This window comes from Mirounga leonina, unplaced genomic scaffold, assembly GCF_011800145.1.
Source record: "Mirounga leonina isolate KUSES-001 unplaced genomic scaffold, KU_Mleo_1.0 Mir_170, whole genome shotgun sequence".
Lineage (NCBI taxonomy): Eukaryota > Metazoa > Chordata > Mammalia > Carnivora > Phocidae > Mirounga > Mirounga leonina.
Genome location: NW_023270433.1, coordinates 18,957,281 through 18,974,053, shown reverse-complemented (window position 1 = coordinate 18,974,053; position 16,773 = coordinate 18,957,281). Strand labels below are relative to the sequence as shown.

The following is a 16,773-nucleotide window of genomic DNA, read 5'->3' as shown; positions in this document are numbered from 1 at the left end:
TTAGAGTAGCTGTCAGGAGCAAGTCAAGTGTGTAGGGCGGAATCTGTCATACTGTAAACTCAACGATTGACTTCCTATCTACCTATTTGTGCTGGGGGATATCTCTGTGCCAAATTGCTACTCCCAAATCCACACATGCTGGTCCTTTTCCACTAATCAACCCTAACTCCCCACTATCCCCCACTATCTTTTCCTGGTTAACTTCTTACCCTTTTCATCTCATTTTAAAATGCCAATTCAGTGGAAAAACCTTCACGGGCACCTCCACATTCCCCTCTTTCTTAAAGTGCTCTGCATTTTTCCTTCATTACTTTATCAGTTTGCAATTTTCTGTTTTTTTTGGGGGGGTCCATTAACTGTGCACTCTACCAGGGACTTTGTCTTGCTCTCTGCTATTTCCTCAGTACCAACAGTAGTCTAGGATCATAGCAGGCATTCATCAAATATTTATGGAAAATAGTCCAACTCGTCCCTGAACTCGGGTACAAAGAGGGAAATCATCCTCCCCCAAATCACACAGATTAATATCTGTCCCCAAGTACCCTATTCCCAATTCACGCTCTATCCCCCGAGCCTGTTAAGTATTTTCCTAACGTGCCTCTTTTTTTTTTTTTTAAGATTTTATTTATTTATTTGACAGAGACACAGCGAGAGAGGGAACACAAGCAGGGGGAGCGGGAGAGGGAGAAGCAGGCTTCCCGCTGAGCAGGGAGCCTGATGCGGGGCTCGATCCCAGGACCCTGGGATCATGACCTGAGCGGCGGACGCTTAACGACTGAGCCACCCAGGCGCCCCTCTAACGTGCCTCTTAATCTATTTAAGCGCCAAGGAACATTCCAGAAAGGGGGGGAGAGCGAGACAGAGACAGAGACAGAGAGAGACAGAGAGAGTAAAACAGAGAGCAAAAGAGGGGAAGCTATTTGTGTTTTGGCCCGATTCCTTCTCTCCCGACCTTAACGCGGGCATGTTGCGAAGTGACGGATTACAGCAATAACGACGAGGCAGTGCGGCGAAGACCCAGCCATTCAAGGAGGATGAGGCTGAGTGGGGGAGGGGTGGAAGACAGGCGATTGATCCTGCACAGGCGCAGCCGCGACGCTCTGCCCTTCCTTCCCCGCCCCGCCCCTTCCCGCTCGAGTCACTAGGCGCCGAGCGCAATCAGCTGACGCGGCGCTGCGGTCGTCACGTGACGGCGGGCGGGGCGCCGGCGCAGGGCGCAGGCGCAGGTCCTAGGCGGCTGGGTCAGCTGACCCGAGGGACCCGCTCAAACCGTTTTAGGCCCCTTCCCTCGGCCTCAGAGTCGCCGCCGCCATGGCCAGCCAGTCGCAGGGCATCCAGCAGCTGCTGCAGGCCGAGAAGCGGGCCGCCGAGAAGGTGTCGGAGGCCCGCAAGCGTGAGTTTCGGGGTGGGGCGACCAGGCGTGGCGCGGGTGCAGAGGTCGCGGCCAGGCCGCGGGAGGTGGTAGGTGGATGAGGCCCAAAACCCTGCGGCGTGGAGGGGTGGGGACAGTCGCGGAAGCTTGTGTGTCTCGAAGCCGTCAGGATCTGAGGCTCCGGAAGGCTTGTAGGTCGGCTGGAAGCTGCGATGTGGGGCAGTAGACAGGGCGAGGAAACAATAGGTGGATGACCTTCTTGGGGTCCGGGAGGCGCGTGAAATGGGCTGTTCCAACGGGACTCGTCGTCTTTCCCCGTCACTTGCTCCTTTGTGTTGCTCTGTCTCAGTGGACAGAGCTACCATCCACGCTGTTGCTCAGGCTAGAAACAGAGCCCTCTCTGCCACGTCTCCTCTTGTCCGCCACGTTTAGTCAGTCGCGAAGATGTTTATTATGGTTCTTCACTTTCCCCCACCCCTACAGCTAGCGTCTTAGTCCGGGACACAAGATTTTCTGAGGCTCTGGTACCAGCCTGATTCGTTAATTTCTTAAAAAGAAAAAAAATTTTTTAATGTGGTTAATATGTGCCAGACGCCTTGCCCGGTGCACCAGTGTCTCCATCAACACGGTATTCAGAGTCCCAGTGAAGGAAGCAGATACTGGGTGGGTTCGTTGCAGGTGACATGAAAGCTAAAGTTGAGAAATGTAAGGCTGCTCAAGAACTTCACAGGTGGATCTAATCTAGACTGGTGAGTGGGAGAGGGCCTCGGCCTCCTTCAAGTCCATTCTCCTCACTGCAGTCAGAGCCCTCCCTGGGATGCAAATAGGACTTCCCCACCACCTTTACAGTCACCAAACGTTGAGTGCCTACAGAATAAAGCCCAGATTGCTTCATAGGGTGTATACTGGCCGTGTTTTTTGGTCCGGGTCTAGCTTTCTTCCCTTATCTCATTTTTAGGTTCTCTCCTCCAGGCATCCTGAACCACTGTGATGCCTTATTTCACCTGCAAGCCTTTGCACAGCTCTCTTCTCTGCTTGGAAGTCCTTTTTCCTAGTTTCCGATCTCTTTTCTCTAACACTTAGTCGTCCTCCAGATCTCAAAATGTAGGCAGCAGTTCTTCCAGGAAGCCTTCCCTGCCTTGTCCTCTCAGGCTAGGCCAGGAGTCTTTCCTAAGAGCTTATTTCTGTCATCGCTGTGCAATAACTTGTTTCTTTATATGGCACAGTCACTAGACTAAGCTCCTGGATTACAGGGACTGTGTGTAATTCAGCTGTATGTATTCATTTTCCCATCTGGTGAGATAGGTATTTCTATCCCTATCATACAGATGGGTGAAATGAGACTTAGAGAAATGATTTGACCATACCCTGGGAAGCAGCATAGTGGCCTAGAGGCCTCTTTTCCCATGCGAGGGGATAAAATAGCAAGAACTATTAACTCTTAATGATTCCTTGGTGTGTCTCCTGTTATGACTTACACTTTTATCCCACACAGAAGTAGATTGCAAGCATGGCTCTTGTACTTTCTGGATTAAGGGGCTGTGTGATAGGAAAAGCTTTCTTTGAGGGAGCTGGAGATGGGAACAAGCCTTTTATTCTTGCTCTGGTGACTGGAAAGTTCTGTGTTCTTCATAGACTATTTCTCATCACGCTCTTGATAAAGTATTTCCAGAATGACTTTTCAGAGTTTGTCCTGTGATGGCTCATTAGTAACAGAAGTTGTGTCTGTTGGGAAGCATGTGAGATTATTTGGGGGAGGTGCAGGAACAAATACTTGGAATATGGTAAGAATAATTCTGAATGTCTAGGAGGTAGGGATCACGTTTTACATTTTTATCTCCTCAAGCTTGGTGCAGGGTCTTGTACATCTCAGATAGCTGTTAGATATTTACTGAATGAATCTGTTTTAAAGGAGTGAGTTAATGGCTAGTATACATCTCAGAATTTGCAGTAATTAGGAACAGAAGTATTGACAAGAACTACAATTTGAAAAGAATCACTGCCTTTGTTTGATCTTTGTAGTGATGGTTAACTTGCCCAGTTAGGAATTGGGAAGAGGCAGTGCATGGTGTGACAAAATGGTCCAGCCTAAATTTTTCATGAAATCATTGCTTTGGACCATAAAACTTAATCGTGTTACGGTTTATTTCACTGGAGTAAAACAAAATATTAGCTCCCTGAAAAATAAGGTTTAAAAGAAACATGATTTACTGTTCAAATATTTATTTTTGGTTTTCAGAGAAGCCTATCAGAATTGAACTTTGAAGATACCTGAGGGGCAGAGAGTGGTTTTATCTTTTTTTTTTTTTTTTTTAAGATTTTATTTATTTATTTGACAGAGAGAGAGCGTGAGAGAGGGAACACAAGCAGGGGGAGTGGGAGAGGGAGAAGCAGGCTTCCCGTGGAGCAGGGAGCCCGATGTGGGACTCGATCCCAGGGCCCTGGGATCAGGACCTGAGCCGAAGGCAGACGCTTAACGACTGAGCCACCCAGGCGCCCCGAGAGTGGTTTTATCTTAAGAGCTGTGGGAATTGGGAGTGACGAGGAGAGTGGTATTGTGAAATTATGTGGAGCTAGTATAATGTTTGAGCCATAGATGTTATTTGTAGATTGTTGGTTTGGAAAAGATCTTTGGCTCTGAAATATGGCTTTGAATGTAGACGATGAGGAGGATGGCATGTGGAGGACAGGAGTAGAAGTAGGCTCACGTGGACAGCAGTAGGCCCTAAGTAAGACTGGAGTAAACTACACTTGCAGAAATAGTCTCTGGGTGCTTAGATCTGTTGATTGTTTTACCAGAAACATCACGGAGTGTTGATGTTGTGGGGTCAGTATACATCCAGAATCGTGTTCTTCATTAGGAGATGGGAGGTTAAATTCAGTTTCATTCGTCCACATGGGTTGAGTGGGATTTGGGAAATTGACATACAGTGATGTCTAACAAAGCTTACTTTTAGATACAGGATGTCTTATGTTCTAATTAAAAAAAATCCCCGGGTGATCATCTAAAACCCCCCCCCCCCCCCCCATTTTGGGTATCTGAGAAGTTTGATCAGTGAGCAAAGATTCAAAGCAAAGAATATATGCTATTTGGTCTTGTGGTCTGTTTTCATACAGGCTCTGATGGCATCTAGAGAATTTTTTAAGCTGTTTATTCTCTTCAAGAAACCAGAGCACCTGTGTCTCCTCATTCCTTAGATGCTTGTGCAGTCTTAACCATCCAGTGCTCCCCATTTAGGATTCCTTCCAAGAATCACTTTCATTACTTATTTCCTTGTGCACAAGCATGGTTTTTAGTTTCCAGTATTACATCAGATGTTTCATTAGTTACATTTTAGGTTAATGCCCCTTGGGGGCATATTAGTGTCCTTGCTCAGCTTCGAAGCAGAGCTCCAGTTGTAATCAGCGGGATACTTAGGTGTTTACTTCTTGGGAAAGGAAGAGTTCCCCAGAAGGCTAATGTCCCCCATTTTGTCTTGGTTCTTAGTAGTGGAGATTGAGAGAATATTCTGACACATTCCAGAATTTTTTCCGTCATTTACAGTCTGTAATTATGGAAGATGGTCCTTTTTACCTTATCACTTCCTAGTTAAGTGCAGCCCAGAGGAGGCAAGAATCTATACTGTCAGTTAGCTCTGAATTCCCTCTTTCCTATGCATGTCTCTTGGGACTGTACCTTTAAAACTTTATTACTTGTTTACTGTTAGAATTTACCATCTCAGTCTCTGCTTCCTCTTCTCCTTGTCTTTTAACCACTTCTTGATGAAGCTTTTTCCTTTGAAAACAGGAAAGAACCGGAGGCTGAAGCAGGCCAAAGAAGAAGCTCAGGCTGAAATTGAACAATACCGCCTGCAAAGAGAGAAGGAGTTCAAGGCCAAGGAAGCTGCGGTGGGCCTGGTTTATATTCATTACTGCTTTAGTTTCCTGAGGCTTTCCTCTTCTCCCCTTTTCCCCAGGTTCTCAAAATATCCAGCAGAGCTCGGAGATTGTGATTCTGGTTGAAATTTGAAATTTTGGCTATTGGATGTCCAGGCTGAGTCTCCTAGGTGATCAGTTTTTAACTAACTTTGAATCCTGTCTTCATTTAGTCATTTCACAAATATCTATTGAACATGTTAACTTGTGCCAGATGTTAGAGAATTAGCTGTGAACCGAAATAGACATGGTCCCTGCCTCATGGAGCAAGTCATGGAGACCTATAGCTGTGAGAAGGGCTGTGGTGGTCATAACAGCCATCAGCTGGAGCCCACTCCGGTATGGTAGAGACACTTAGCAACAGTGTAGGCTGGGCTGCGCAGCAGAAGATGTGTGCAATAACAGTACAACAACAGATCACAAAGCAGGGAGAATTCTGGAAAGGGGAAAGGATGGAGGAGGGCTTCACAGAGGAAAGAAACTCTATCAGGACTCTTGGATACAGGTGACAAAACAATTCAAACTGGTTTTACACAAAATGGAATTTATTGGCTTATGTAATTAAAGACCCCGGTGAAAGGCTAACTTTATTTTGATCCAGGAGCTTCAGTAATGCCCTCAGGACATTATTTTCATCTCTCAACTCTGCCCTTGTCTTTGTGGGCTTCATTCTCAAGTTCTACCTTGTGGCCTTCACTGGTTCCAGGCACATGCCCTCCCAGGCCCAAGTCCAGCGATTAAAGGCACATGCCTCCATTGTTGCAGTAAGTCCAAAAGAGTCCTTCATCTTTTCACTGGACGGTCCCAGTGCTATTGAAACTTGAAACCTCTCTGACTCTTGAACTGGGGCAGATTGGTGCTGTCAGCTGTCAGACTGCCCACAAAAACAGTATGGAAGTCCTCTTGTCGGGGCAGCTGCCTCGGCTTATTTGTACGTCGATGCTGCAATTGCTTACAGAGGCAGGAGCAGTGCCATGCAAGCATGAGCTCTGGGGTTTCCTAGCAGTGGTCAGTTTGACCCCTTCAACTTAGACACAACTGACTGAGGCCTGGCATGTAGTTTATATTCACAGAACAGAGATAGTGTCCCGCTTCCCCTACCCCCCCACCCCCAGTAGGGTTATGGACCTTTAAGAATTAGCAGCTGAGCTAACTAATGTGAAATGCCCCTCTATTCTGCCAATATGAACAGTTACAGTAAAGTGTGAAGAGTCCTAAGTTTGAATTCAGGAAACGTGGGTTAGAATCTTTGCATGTTCACTTTGAGCTCTTTGTGCCTCGGTTTCCTCATCTGTGAGAAGGGGAGTGAAGGCCTCTGTACAGGTTATGGAGCACTAGGTGACATGTGAGAGAAGGCTTTCTCCTTGCGCGCCGTCGTGCGTGTAACAGCTAGGAAGGGATGTAGTTAATATAGTTCGGAAAGAGGCAAGAGCAGGTTAGAAGACAAAAAAGTTTTGTTGTCAAGAACCTGATAGGGAGACTTTCCTGAGCCATTTCCTCAAGCTCTGGGATGAGCCCTCCCCACCGCGATTCCTGCCGGGGGACCCCTCCTTTTGCTGTCGGTGCGTCAGCTGCGTGCAGGCACCGGCTCTCACATGGACACGCGTGTCTGCCCACGCAGGGGAACACCGTGCTCTGGGCTTCCTCCGGGAACCCGTCACCCCATCACTCCCTGCGCGGCCTCAGCGTTTGCACAGTGCCTGCCTGAGGTCCGAGCCATCCCCCCTCTCAGCGCCCCGGGCCAGCTGCTCCCCAGGGGGAGGCCCTGACCTCCGTTTTGCCTCTGGCTGGGTTGCCTTCCCTGGCCTGGTAAGTTCTGACAGTGCTTGCCTCTCTAGGGGCCTCCGAGGAAAGTAGTTTTACAGCTTTCTCCCTGTGTTACTGACTTGTTAATAAAGGGCTTGTAGTTATTAAAAAAAAACCAAAAAACAGCAACAACCTGATAGGTCTCATTCTAGCAAAGTAGGCATATACTTGACAGAAAGCCAGCCATACTGTGAAGACTAAGGATAAAAGAAAATTTATCTGTCAGTATGTGTTAAAATTGTGAATGGAGACTGAAAGGATAAGACATGAGTATGGTAAAGAATTCAAGCAGTAAAATAGGGCAACGATAAAGTTAGTCTCCCTCCCACCCAGTCCTCCAGTCCTCCTCAGAAACCGTCACTATTAATAGTCTTTTGCATATTCTGCTAGAATATTTATATTTGAAAGAATAGATGTCATGTATCCGTACTACTGGGGAATCTACTGCTGAATGTAAGAGCTAGAACATGAAGCAGTAATGGTGAAACTGTGTACCTCCAAAATTGCATCCCCTTGTGTTTATTTTTTTTTAAGAGTTTTTTTTATATATATATATATACCACGATTTATCTGTCCCTTCTAAAACCACACAAGGAAACACATTTACTAACCACACTGACACCATTTTGTATCTTGCTTTTTTTTCCCCCTTAAACTGCATATTATACAGTTCATTCCATCTTGCTGCACACGTCTACTTTTCTTTCTTATTATAGCTGAGAATGTTCTCTGGTATAGATGCACCATAATTTGTTTAACCAGTTGTCGGGTATTGGATCTTTGGGTTCATTCCAGTCTTTGGTTAAGACTATACATTAGACTCCGGAGAGTGTGAATATATTGCTCTCTGGGGTAATTTCTGAGTCGTGGAAATGCTGTGCAATTTACCTTTTGATAGATTGTTGAAGGTTGGCCACCAAAGTGATTGCCTCAGTTTTTGTTCCCATTAACGGGGAACACCACCTTCCCACATGCTCTTCAATCGTGAGGTTACATTGCCCGTTGCTGTTTATTTGTATTCACTGATGAGACTGGGTTTCTCCAGAACTAAGGAAGTTGTGCCAGCCAGAGCGCCGACCTGACCTTCCCTGTGTGTCCTTACCCCCCGACTCCAGGCTCTGGGATCCCATGGCAGCTGCAGCACCGAAGTGGAGAAGGAGACCCAGGAGAAGATGACCATCCTCCAGGCCTACTTCCAGCAGAACAGGGATGAAGTCCTGGATAACCTGCTGGCCTTTGTCTGTGACATCCGGCCAGAAATCCATGAAAACTACCGCATAAATGGATAGGGGAGGAAGGAGCAGCTCTGCGTGCAGATTGGCATGTTAGATGCCTTCATGGAATATGAAGCTTCAGCAAATCTTGAGTAGTTACATCCTTGTGAAAAGGCATTACATTATTTCTGTATATTATGTAGTAGGTCCCTTCACTTCTTAGAGAATAGCAAATCTAGCTTCTTTGTACAAACGTAGAGCTTATCCAAAGATTTTCTCCTTTTACCTCATATTTCTTAGAAATTAATGTGTATACATTGTCTGTTTTCCTATGCCTTTTAGCTCAAGCAACATATGTATCAGTACTTTTTCTTTCTTAGATGTAGTGAAAAAAAAAAATTCTGTTTAAGAAAGACAGGGATTAAATATTTTTTTTCCCTAAAGCTTTCTTGAAGGTCAGGGGCTTTCTCTATGAAAAAGTAGTAAATAGTCACTGTAACTTGTGTGAAGCCGCAGCCGGCCTTAAGTCGTCCTTTCGGCTAAGGGTGGAACAGCGAATACCAGTATATATTGTTCGGGCTGCTCTTAGTTTCTCTTAATCAAAATTATTAGATGATAGAATTCAAGAACTTGTATACATGTTCTTACTTGGTGTACTGATAATCACTTGAAAGTAAAGACTTTGTCATGCATTTCCATGGCTCTGGTTCATCCTTTCTGATAATGCAGAGTGCACTCTGACCCAGATGTTCTGTAGAACTTCACTTGGGAAATTAAATTAGCACATGTAGCACATACACATTTGCACGCATACTCAGAAAATGTTTGTGGTATGTATCTTAGCAGGAAGGAAATCACTTGTGATTTCACCCAGCAACCGGTTCGAAAAACAGCATCCGACCAGTAGTAAGTCTGCAGTTTGCCTTTTCTCCAGAGCACCCTGGCCTGGGGCAGCCTTGGGCAAGTTATCAAGCATATTTCCTCCCTGGCAGGCTACATGATATGTATAATACCTATAGGAACTTCACACTAGCTCTTAAGAGTTAAATGCTCTGTGACTCTCTATTAGCCGAAAGTCTTTGGCTGCAAAAATAATTACTAGTAGATACAAACAGTTGAAAGAGAACACTGTGGGATTTCCTTGCTTGTTCTGAAAAAGTACGAGAACATTAGATGCCCTTTAAGAAAATCACATTTTATGAGACTCAGAATGGGTTGATTTTAGGCCATGTTTGTCTCTAGTTACTGTTCCTGTTTATAGTATGATTCCTCAAAAGAGTTCCATATGAGCTTTTCCAGTTTTGACTGTGAAAGCACTCCAGTCAGGCTTGCCACTACAATGAAAGCGAGTGTCAAGGTCAGCAATGATGACCAGATTGGGAGGTCCAATCTTCTTCCCCCTTGACCTTCAGTCCTGTTTGACAGGGTTGACCAGTTCTTAAACCACTTTCTTAGCTTTATTCTGCAGTGATGTGTTACCTTGCGCCTCTGTCTCTTGCTTTAGTTCTAACTCCTCTTTTCCCAGGGATTTGTTCTTGGACTTCCGTATGCTCATTCCCTTGTTGAAACCCAGCTTCTCTTCATGGCTTTAAATAACCATCTCTGTTGAAGACCCAGGTTTATATCCAGCTTCTAACTGTAGAGCTGTCAATTGCTTATTTGCTGTTTTGGTTTGGATATCTAATAAACATCTCCACCTTAACGTGTTCCACCCTGTACCCGGTTTTGTTAGGACTTGACTCCTGGTGTTGCTGAGTGCAGCAAACTCCATCTCTCCTACTGCAAATACGGATTTCCCAAATTGGAGGACCATGAAGAAGCAACACCTGCGTTCACCACTTTAGATGCTGTATCTAACCTGTTTGCCACCAATGTTTTCATCCTGGGTTCATAGGGTTGTACTTACATACATTTCTGCCTGACTCTTCACTTCCAGCCAAGCAGCTGAATATTGGTACAGTTGAAGAAGCAACATAAGTACTTCAAAAGTGTGATCTAGGGTCAGTTGAGAGGAAAGATAAGATCTGAAAGGAGCTTGGTGATCTGGGAGAGAGGAACCTAAATAGTCTGAAGAGTGAATGGAATGTCACGTGAGTGGAGAGACTTGGCTGTGAAGGGTTTAAGGGAGGTGAGACCATGTTTAAATGTGGGGAGGGAAGGGAATAGAAGGAGCGAGATGGAGAAGGTCTTGTCTTCTGGGTGGAGTGAGATCCCTGAGGGGTCTGGAGGCCACAGGAGCTGGAGCACAGATGGGGGGATTAGTTCTAGCCTTTAAGCTTGATGGTGCTCAGGGAAGATGGGTGTTTGTGTCCTGCTAGGCCAGCTGAATCCATCTCTGGGAATGGGGCCAGGACTAAGATGTTTTAAAATCTCCCTTGGGGAGGGCCTTCCATTGTGGCCTGACACGAAAAACTAGCATCTGTTTGGTTCTTTGGCCACGAAGGCCCATGATGTTGGTTCTGACATGGAATGAACTCCAAGATACACATATATGTAGAACAGTGTGTGATTTGTTCCCATTGAGCATAAAAAAAGATATTCACATGGCTGTATGTGTATATACAGACGATAGAAGAAACTGGTGCTAGTCGTTACTCTCAGACGACAGGGTCTGCGACGGGAGGGTTTCTTTTTGTGCTCTTCATTTACAGGGTCCTTCGGCAGTGTCCCTGGCCTCTACCCACTGGGTGCCAGTAGAACCCCTTCAGCTGTGACAACCAAAAATACTTCCATTGTCAGGTGTCCCCTGGGGGCCCAGACCATCCCCCAGTTAAGAACCACTGTCCTAAAGCAACTCAGAATTAAAAACAAAGTACCACCCGTGATTCCTGGAACATTCCAGGTACTCAGCAAATGTTTCCTAATTTTCCAAAACTTGTCCTTTTCCCCTCTTTATCCCTGATTGGCATGTCTAATACTAGCTGTTACTGGTCAGGATAGGATACACTGAAATCCCAGTGGCTTAATAAAAAGGTTTATTTCTTACAATGTTGGATACAAGTTTGGTGACTGCAGGGCAGCTGTCCTCCTGCGGTGTCAGTGACTCAGTTTACTTCCACTTTGCCGCTCTACCATCTTAGCACATGGTTTCCACGATGGCAGAGGCAGGGGAAGGAGAAGTTGGCAAACAGGCACCAGCTCTTGCACGCTTCACTCCGGAAATGACATGTGACACTTGTTTTCAGCCCATTGGCCAGCATGGGTCGCATGAGCCGACCTAGCTGCAAGGAGTCTAAGAAGGGAGAGCCCAGGGGCGCCTGGGCGGCTCAGTTGTTAAGTGTCTGCCTTCGGCTCAGGTCATGATCCCAGGGTCCTGGGATCGAGCCCAACATCGGGCTCCCTGCTCCGCGGGAAGCCTGCTTCTCCCTCTCCCGCTCCCCCTGCTTGTGTTCCCTCTCTCGCTGTGTCTCTCTCTGTCAAATAAATAAGATCTTTAAAAAAAAAAGGGAGAGCCCAGGGATATTTGGATATTCTGTGAGTAAAGAATGTCTGCTACGGTTGTTAACGGCTTTCGCCATGCTGGCTGATGTTCTGTGAACTGCACTGGTATTAACTAGTCCTCACAGCAACTTTATTCTGCAGGCTCTGAGGCAGAGCGGTTGCAAGGATGAACACCGCTGGAGCCTGAGACTGGCGGTCTAGCTCAGCATCTGTGCTTAACCACTGCCTGCACTCAGCACCGAGCAGATGGGTCGCCCCTTTTATGCTTCTCACCTAGGTGATCCTTTTCCCTTTATCTCTCACATCCTAGATCAATTGCTCCTCTGGGCAATTTCTTCTTTTTTTAAATTTTATTTTAAGTAGGCTCCCTGCCCAGCATGGGGCTTGAAATCACGACCCTGAGATCAAGAGATCATGCTCTACAAACTGAGCCAGCCAGGCGCCCCTCCTCCGGGCAATTTTGTGTCATGTGAACCCATTGTCTAGAGAGAAGGATGCCCTCAGCATTGCCCATTACAAGCACAGAAACTCTTTGGTCATTCTATTGGGTGCCATAGCTCAGACCTACTTAAGTTCTTGGTAGAAGGCATAAAATGGCTTCTAGAAAGTCACACCTTGTGTGTAGTATCTACAGATTCCCTGAAGATGTACCATTCCCACGTTATGGGTGGAAAAAACCCCCGAGTTTCTGAAAGGTGAGGCCGTTTGTCAGAGGCCATACATGGAATCTGCGTGCTTCGAGTGAGGGAGCCTATGTTCCAGGCACTTAGGTAAACATACAACGGCTCTGCGCTTTAGGCGTGTGATCCCACTTCCAAGCATGGGGAAGCTGAGGCCCAGAGAGGCTTCTAGAATGCTCAAGTTGACAGAGCAAGGAAGTGACAGAGTGGGCATCAAGTCCAATCAGATCAGCCTGAAGGCTGCAAGGGAAAACCTTCCCTGCTCTGCCTCCAGGCTTTTTCCGAGGACTAGGGTGGGTGGAGTACCCAGCCTCCAGCCTCCTAAAGCTTCAAAGCCTGTAGCTAACATTCTTGGCACATTCGGTCTTCCCCGCCAGAAGACTGACGGTACCAGAAGTCAGTGGAAGCCTCTTGGTGAAAAGGACCTGCTCCGATGAGTCTGGCTTGCTCCTCTTCTGTCACCCTTTGTATTTTTTCTCTCCTTCAGGGATAGTCTGGCAGGTTTCAGAGTGTTTTTTCTCCTGTCAACTGGTCTCCTACCACTTCAGTGGCTCTGAAATTACCGAACGAGCTTCCCCACAAGGCAGGCTGTTCCAGTTTTGCTCCCTCCCACTTCCCTTCCCCTGTGTAGGCTGCTCTGAAGAGCAGGAGAGGTACAATCTTTACTGAAAGATTTCGCCAGTGGTTCTGGGAGAGGAAGCTGCCAGATCATGTCAACATCTATCATCTCAGGCTTTTAAAAAACTTCAAATGACACTGGCTGGTGGGTCAAATGTCAGCTCAAGGCCATAGCTCACTGTGTTTGGAGGGGATGAGTGAGGGGGATGGGTGGGTTTGGAGGGCCAGGGGCACACAGCCGCCCTTCTGCTCCTACTTGAAAGTAACTTACAAAGGGAATAGTGGCAGCATTCTGGAACCCGGGGCAGCAGCTGAAGATAAGATTATGGGAGAAGCCAGGCTGGTTGTTCCAAGAACACGACCGGGTTGGCTACCGTTGTGCGGTTTTCAAAGGTAAGAAAGACCAGAGGGTGGAGCTCACTAGTTAAAAGCCTGAGTACTTTCGATAGCTCCCCCCTCTCCCGACCAGATGTGAGCTCTCTCTCTCTTTTACCCTCTTTGTACCCGTCTGTGGCTCTTGCTTTCCTGTGCACGGCATAGAAACAGATGCCTGACACCCCAGGCCTTCCTGACAGGAATTCAGAATATTTCTCCTGGTTTTGACCCAGTTTCCCGACCAACAGCATGTGACTTGTCTTATTGCCTGCACACCTCCTGACAAGGACAGCTGTGTGTTTAGTTCTAAGCACCCACGTGCTGTTGACCTATATTGTGTAGATCTCGTAGTGAAGAGCTCACTGCGCATCGTGGCATCCAGGATTTCAAATCAACGTAATGGAGTCGTTAGCCAAGGAAAATTCTTTCAGGCATGCTTTGGAAATAATTTTAAAAATAGCTCACATTTACTAACATCAGTTTTATATCAGGAAAAATTCCAGGCATTTTATATACACATCGAATTTTCCCACTGTCACTCTGAGGTAGGTATGATTATTCTCATTTACACATTAGGAAACTGAGGCGCGAATCGATAAAGTCACTTGCCCAAGGTCACAGAGCCGATCAGTGGCACAGTCTGGATTTGAACCCGGGTCTGTCTGGCTTCCCGACCTGAATCTCTGTGTGATGTAGTTCAAGCTGTTCAGGCCATGGCAACGTCTTAAGTGGTCTGTTTCTAAAAGAGTCAGGAAGTCAGTGAATCTAGAACAGGCAGACCAGTTTCAAAAACAAGATCTAATGCCTGTGCTTTGTTTTTTCACTTACTCACCTAGCGGTTCTGAGGCCCCCCATGTCCCATCTGCTGCCACACTTGAAGATCCTGCCAGGCTGGGAAGAACTTCATTCCTCCTCACTTCATCCAGGTTGGCAGAGAGTTGGCAGCCAGCCCTCAGACACGCGTCTGTAACCCTTGCAAACACGACAGGACAGATGGTGTAACTGCTGAGTAATAGTGGCTTTGGCTGGAGCTTATGGTTATTTGGATTTATCTGTAGCTGAAGGCCTGATGATTTCATTCACAGCTCTTCATTCACTACTTAAGATGCGTGGGGCAGATCCTGAGTGCAGGGGGCTGGGGGGGGGGGCTCTCGCCGGGGCCTGGGACAGGAACAGGTTCCCAGAAGAAGGGCCCTTTCACCTGAGACCTGAGAGTGGGTCCGTCAGTCAGGTGTTGAGGTGGAATGGGGTTTGGGGCTACTTTCCAGATGGAGAGGAATGGCAACTGCTGAGAACTGGAAGTGAGAAAGGGCATGGGGCTTAGGAGGAACTGAGAAGCGCTCTGTGTTCTTGGAACTTAGGGTTTTTTGGGGTTGGGGAGAGCAGGTAAACACGAGTCCGGGGTGGGCTGGGGTGGGGATGGGCTGGGGCTCACCACACAGAGCCTTGTGAATCCATCAAGATATTGCTACTGAAGCCTGCTCCCCAGAAAACTTGACTAGATTTTACTCACGTTTTCCTGGATTTTGTTCACCTTTATATGTGTGGGGCCCCTACTCCCTCATGCCCTGGTGCCAGGACTTACCGGGTGCTGAAGTTTCAGAGATGCAAGAGGAGCTTTGCCTGGCTGTCCAAGGATGCAGCTCACTTCCACCAAAGACTTCCCGTCATGCACTGCGTCCTCTGAGTCTTACCATCCCTCAGTTGAGCAGATATTGTTCCCTTCCATAAAGGAGGGAACCGGAGCTCAGAGGGGTGAGCCCACCAGTGCAAGTTCACGTGCCAGTTAGTGCTGGAGCCTGGACGGCCAGTTCCAAAGGCCCACGTCTACTGTGCTTCCCCAGCAAATGAGACGGATGTGTCCACACGGAAGTTCATGCTGGAGTGACACGCAGTGAGAATGCCGAGTCAAGGTCGCCTGGCAGAAGAGGCAGGAGTGGGCTATCCGGCCTCATGGCGGAGGTGGGCCTTGCTGGAGAGGCAGGATTTGGATGGGTGCTGACCGGGCCACACACCTGTCGAAAGATCTCCTTCAAGGTCCCATCGGCAGTTAGGAAAGCTCCAATACCCCACGGGGCTCTCGCTCCCATGCCCCCAAATCGTGTTTTAGGAAATTAGGCAAACTAAATAGGGATCTTGTGTATCGTGTTCACTGCTGCCCAGTACAATGCCTGGCACTTCTCAGGCACCCAGTGTCCCCTGTTGCCGAATAAATGAATGAACTTCATCTCTAGTTACCTACTGTCTGCATCCTCACTCGCCTGGGGAATGAGGGCACCTGGACAGCATCTGCTGCTCTGCTCCTCAATCACTGCTCCCCGCCCCCCAGGCACTTCACCTCTGCCTCTGGCTGGGCCACAGCCAACTAAGTCCTGTGGCCTCAGAGGCCCCCAGCAATTTGGCAACATCTGTTGCAATTAAAAATGCATCCATTCTGACTCAGCAAGTCCACTTGAAGAAACGCAGGCTGTGGCATGGAGGCAGCATGGTGGTTCTGACCATCCTAGCGAGGCCTAGGAGCCAGTGGGCCCCCGCAGGTGTCCTGGAAGGAAGGAGCCTTCCTACAATATTTGGAGGTTTATGGGCCCCGTAGAAGGGAGGCAGAGCCCAGGGTTCTGGCATGAGGTGAATGCCAGGGAACTCTCTATGGAAAAATACACAAGGTTAGTGTTTTCCCGGGGCGGGGGTGGAGGGGGGTACTTTTCACTGTGGACCCCTCTGAGTCCCAGGTGATACAGGTGGGGGAGGCAGCCGATGTGGAGGGAGCAGCTATCCTGTGTCTGGGGTTGTGAACACTTCATACAGACTGTCTCATTAGAGCTTTACACAGGCCCATGAAATGATTGTTGTGTCCAGAAAACGAAGACACCCAGAGGGGAACTGCTTGACCGGGGATGATCTAAAAAGCCGAGATAACTAGCTTGGAGCTCAGGTAGCCTGATCCTCCAACAGATGCTCTTCATCGCGATGCGCCCAGGATTTTTCATTCAAGAGCAAGCCCCTGAGACGTTTCTCGCCCCAGACCGCCTCATCCGCCGGGTGCCCCGCCCGTGTTAGACGGGCGGGAGACCCCAGATGCAGAGGCTCGGGAGGGGCGGCCCGGGTGCCCGCGGGCCCCAGAGGCGTGCACGTGGTCGGCGGGCGCGGAGGGCGCCCGGCTGATGCAAGGGAGCAGGTTTCCCGCTGGGCCCCAGGAGCCCGGCGGGCGGCCCCTCCCGGTGGGGTGACGGCGCGGGGCGGCCCGGCCGGGGGCGGGACCCGGGAGCGCGGCAGGCGGGGCGGGGCGCGGGCGCCGGAGGCTGCGGCGCGGAGCGGCTGCGGCGGCCCCGACCTTCCGCGTCCCGGGGCGGCG

General features: G+C 48.3%; 2 protein-coding genes across 8 annotated transcripts in view; both read left to right on the top strand.

Moving 5' to 3' along the window:
• Positions 1-1,184: 1,184 nt before the first annotated feature.
• ATP6V1G1 (ATPase H+ transporting V1 subunit G1) lies at positions 1,185-9,000 on the top strand. The gene is made up of 3 exons (XM_035015982.1): positions 1,185-1,393; positions 5,160-5,260; positions 8,209-9,000. Exons 1-3 carry the CDS (start codon positions 1,312-1,314, stop codon positions 8,380-8,382), a joined length of 357 nt encoding a protein of 118 aa, XP_034871873.1. The 5' UTR covers positions 1,185-1,311; the 3' UTR covers positions 8,383-9,000.
• A 6,877-nt stretch (positions 9,001-15,877) lies between these two features.
• TMEM268 (transmembrane protein 268) overlaps positions 15,878-16,773 on the top strand; it is a 209,507-nt gene continuing 208,611 nt past the window's right edge. For all 7 annotated transcript variants that reach the window (XR_004681235.1, XM_035015974.1, XM_035015975.1 and 4 more), the window contains exon 1: positions 15,878-16,084. Coding sequence is in view for 5 of the 7 variants with exons in the window: in XM_035015974.1 (XP_034871865.1) it covers positions 16,002-16,084 (83 nt within the window). In the remaining 2 variants the exon portion in view is untranslated. The remainder of the gene's footprint in view (positions 16,085-16,773) is intronic.

Bases quoted from the DNA above. Each gene is read 5' to 3' on its own strand.
- ATP6V1G1 (XM_035015982.1), top strand. From the start codon at position 1,312: ATGGCCAGCCAGTCGCAGGGCATCCAGCAGCTGCTGCAGGCCGAGAAG. The intron at 1,394-5,159 runs GTGAGTTTCGGG...CTTTGAAAACAG, and splicing joins GGTGTCGGAGGCCCGCAAGC to GAAAGAACCGGAGGCTGAAG. The intron at 5,261-8,208 runs GTGGGCCTGGTT...CCCCGACTCCAG, and splicing joins TCAAGGCCAAGGAAGCTGCG to GCTCTGGGATCCCATGGCAG.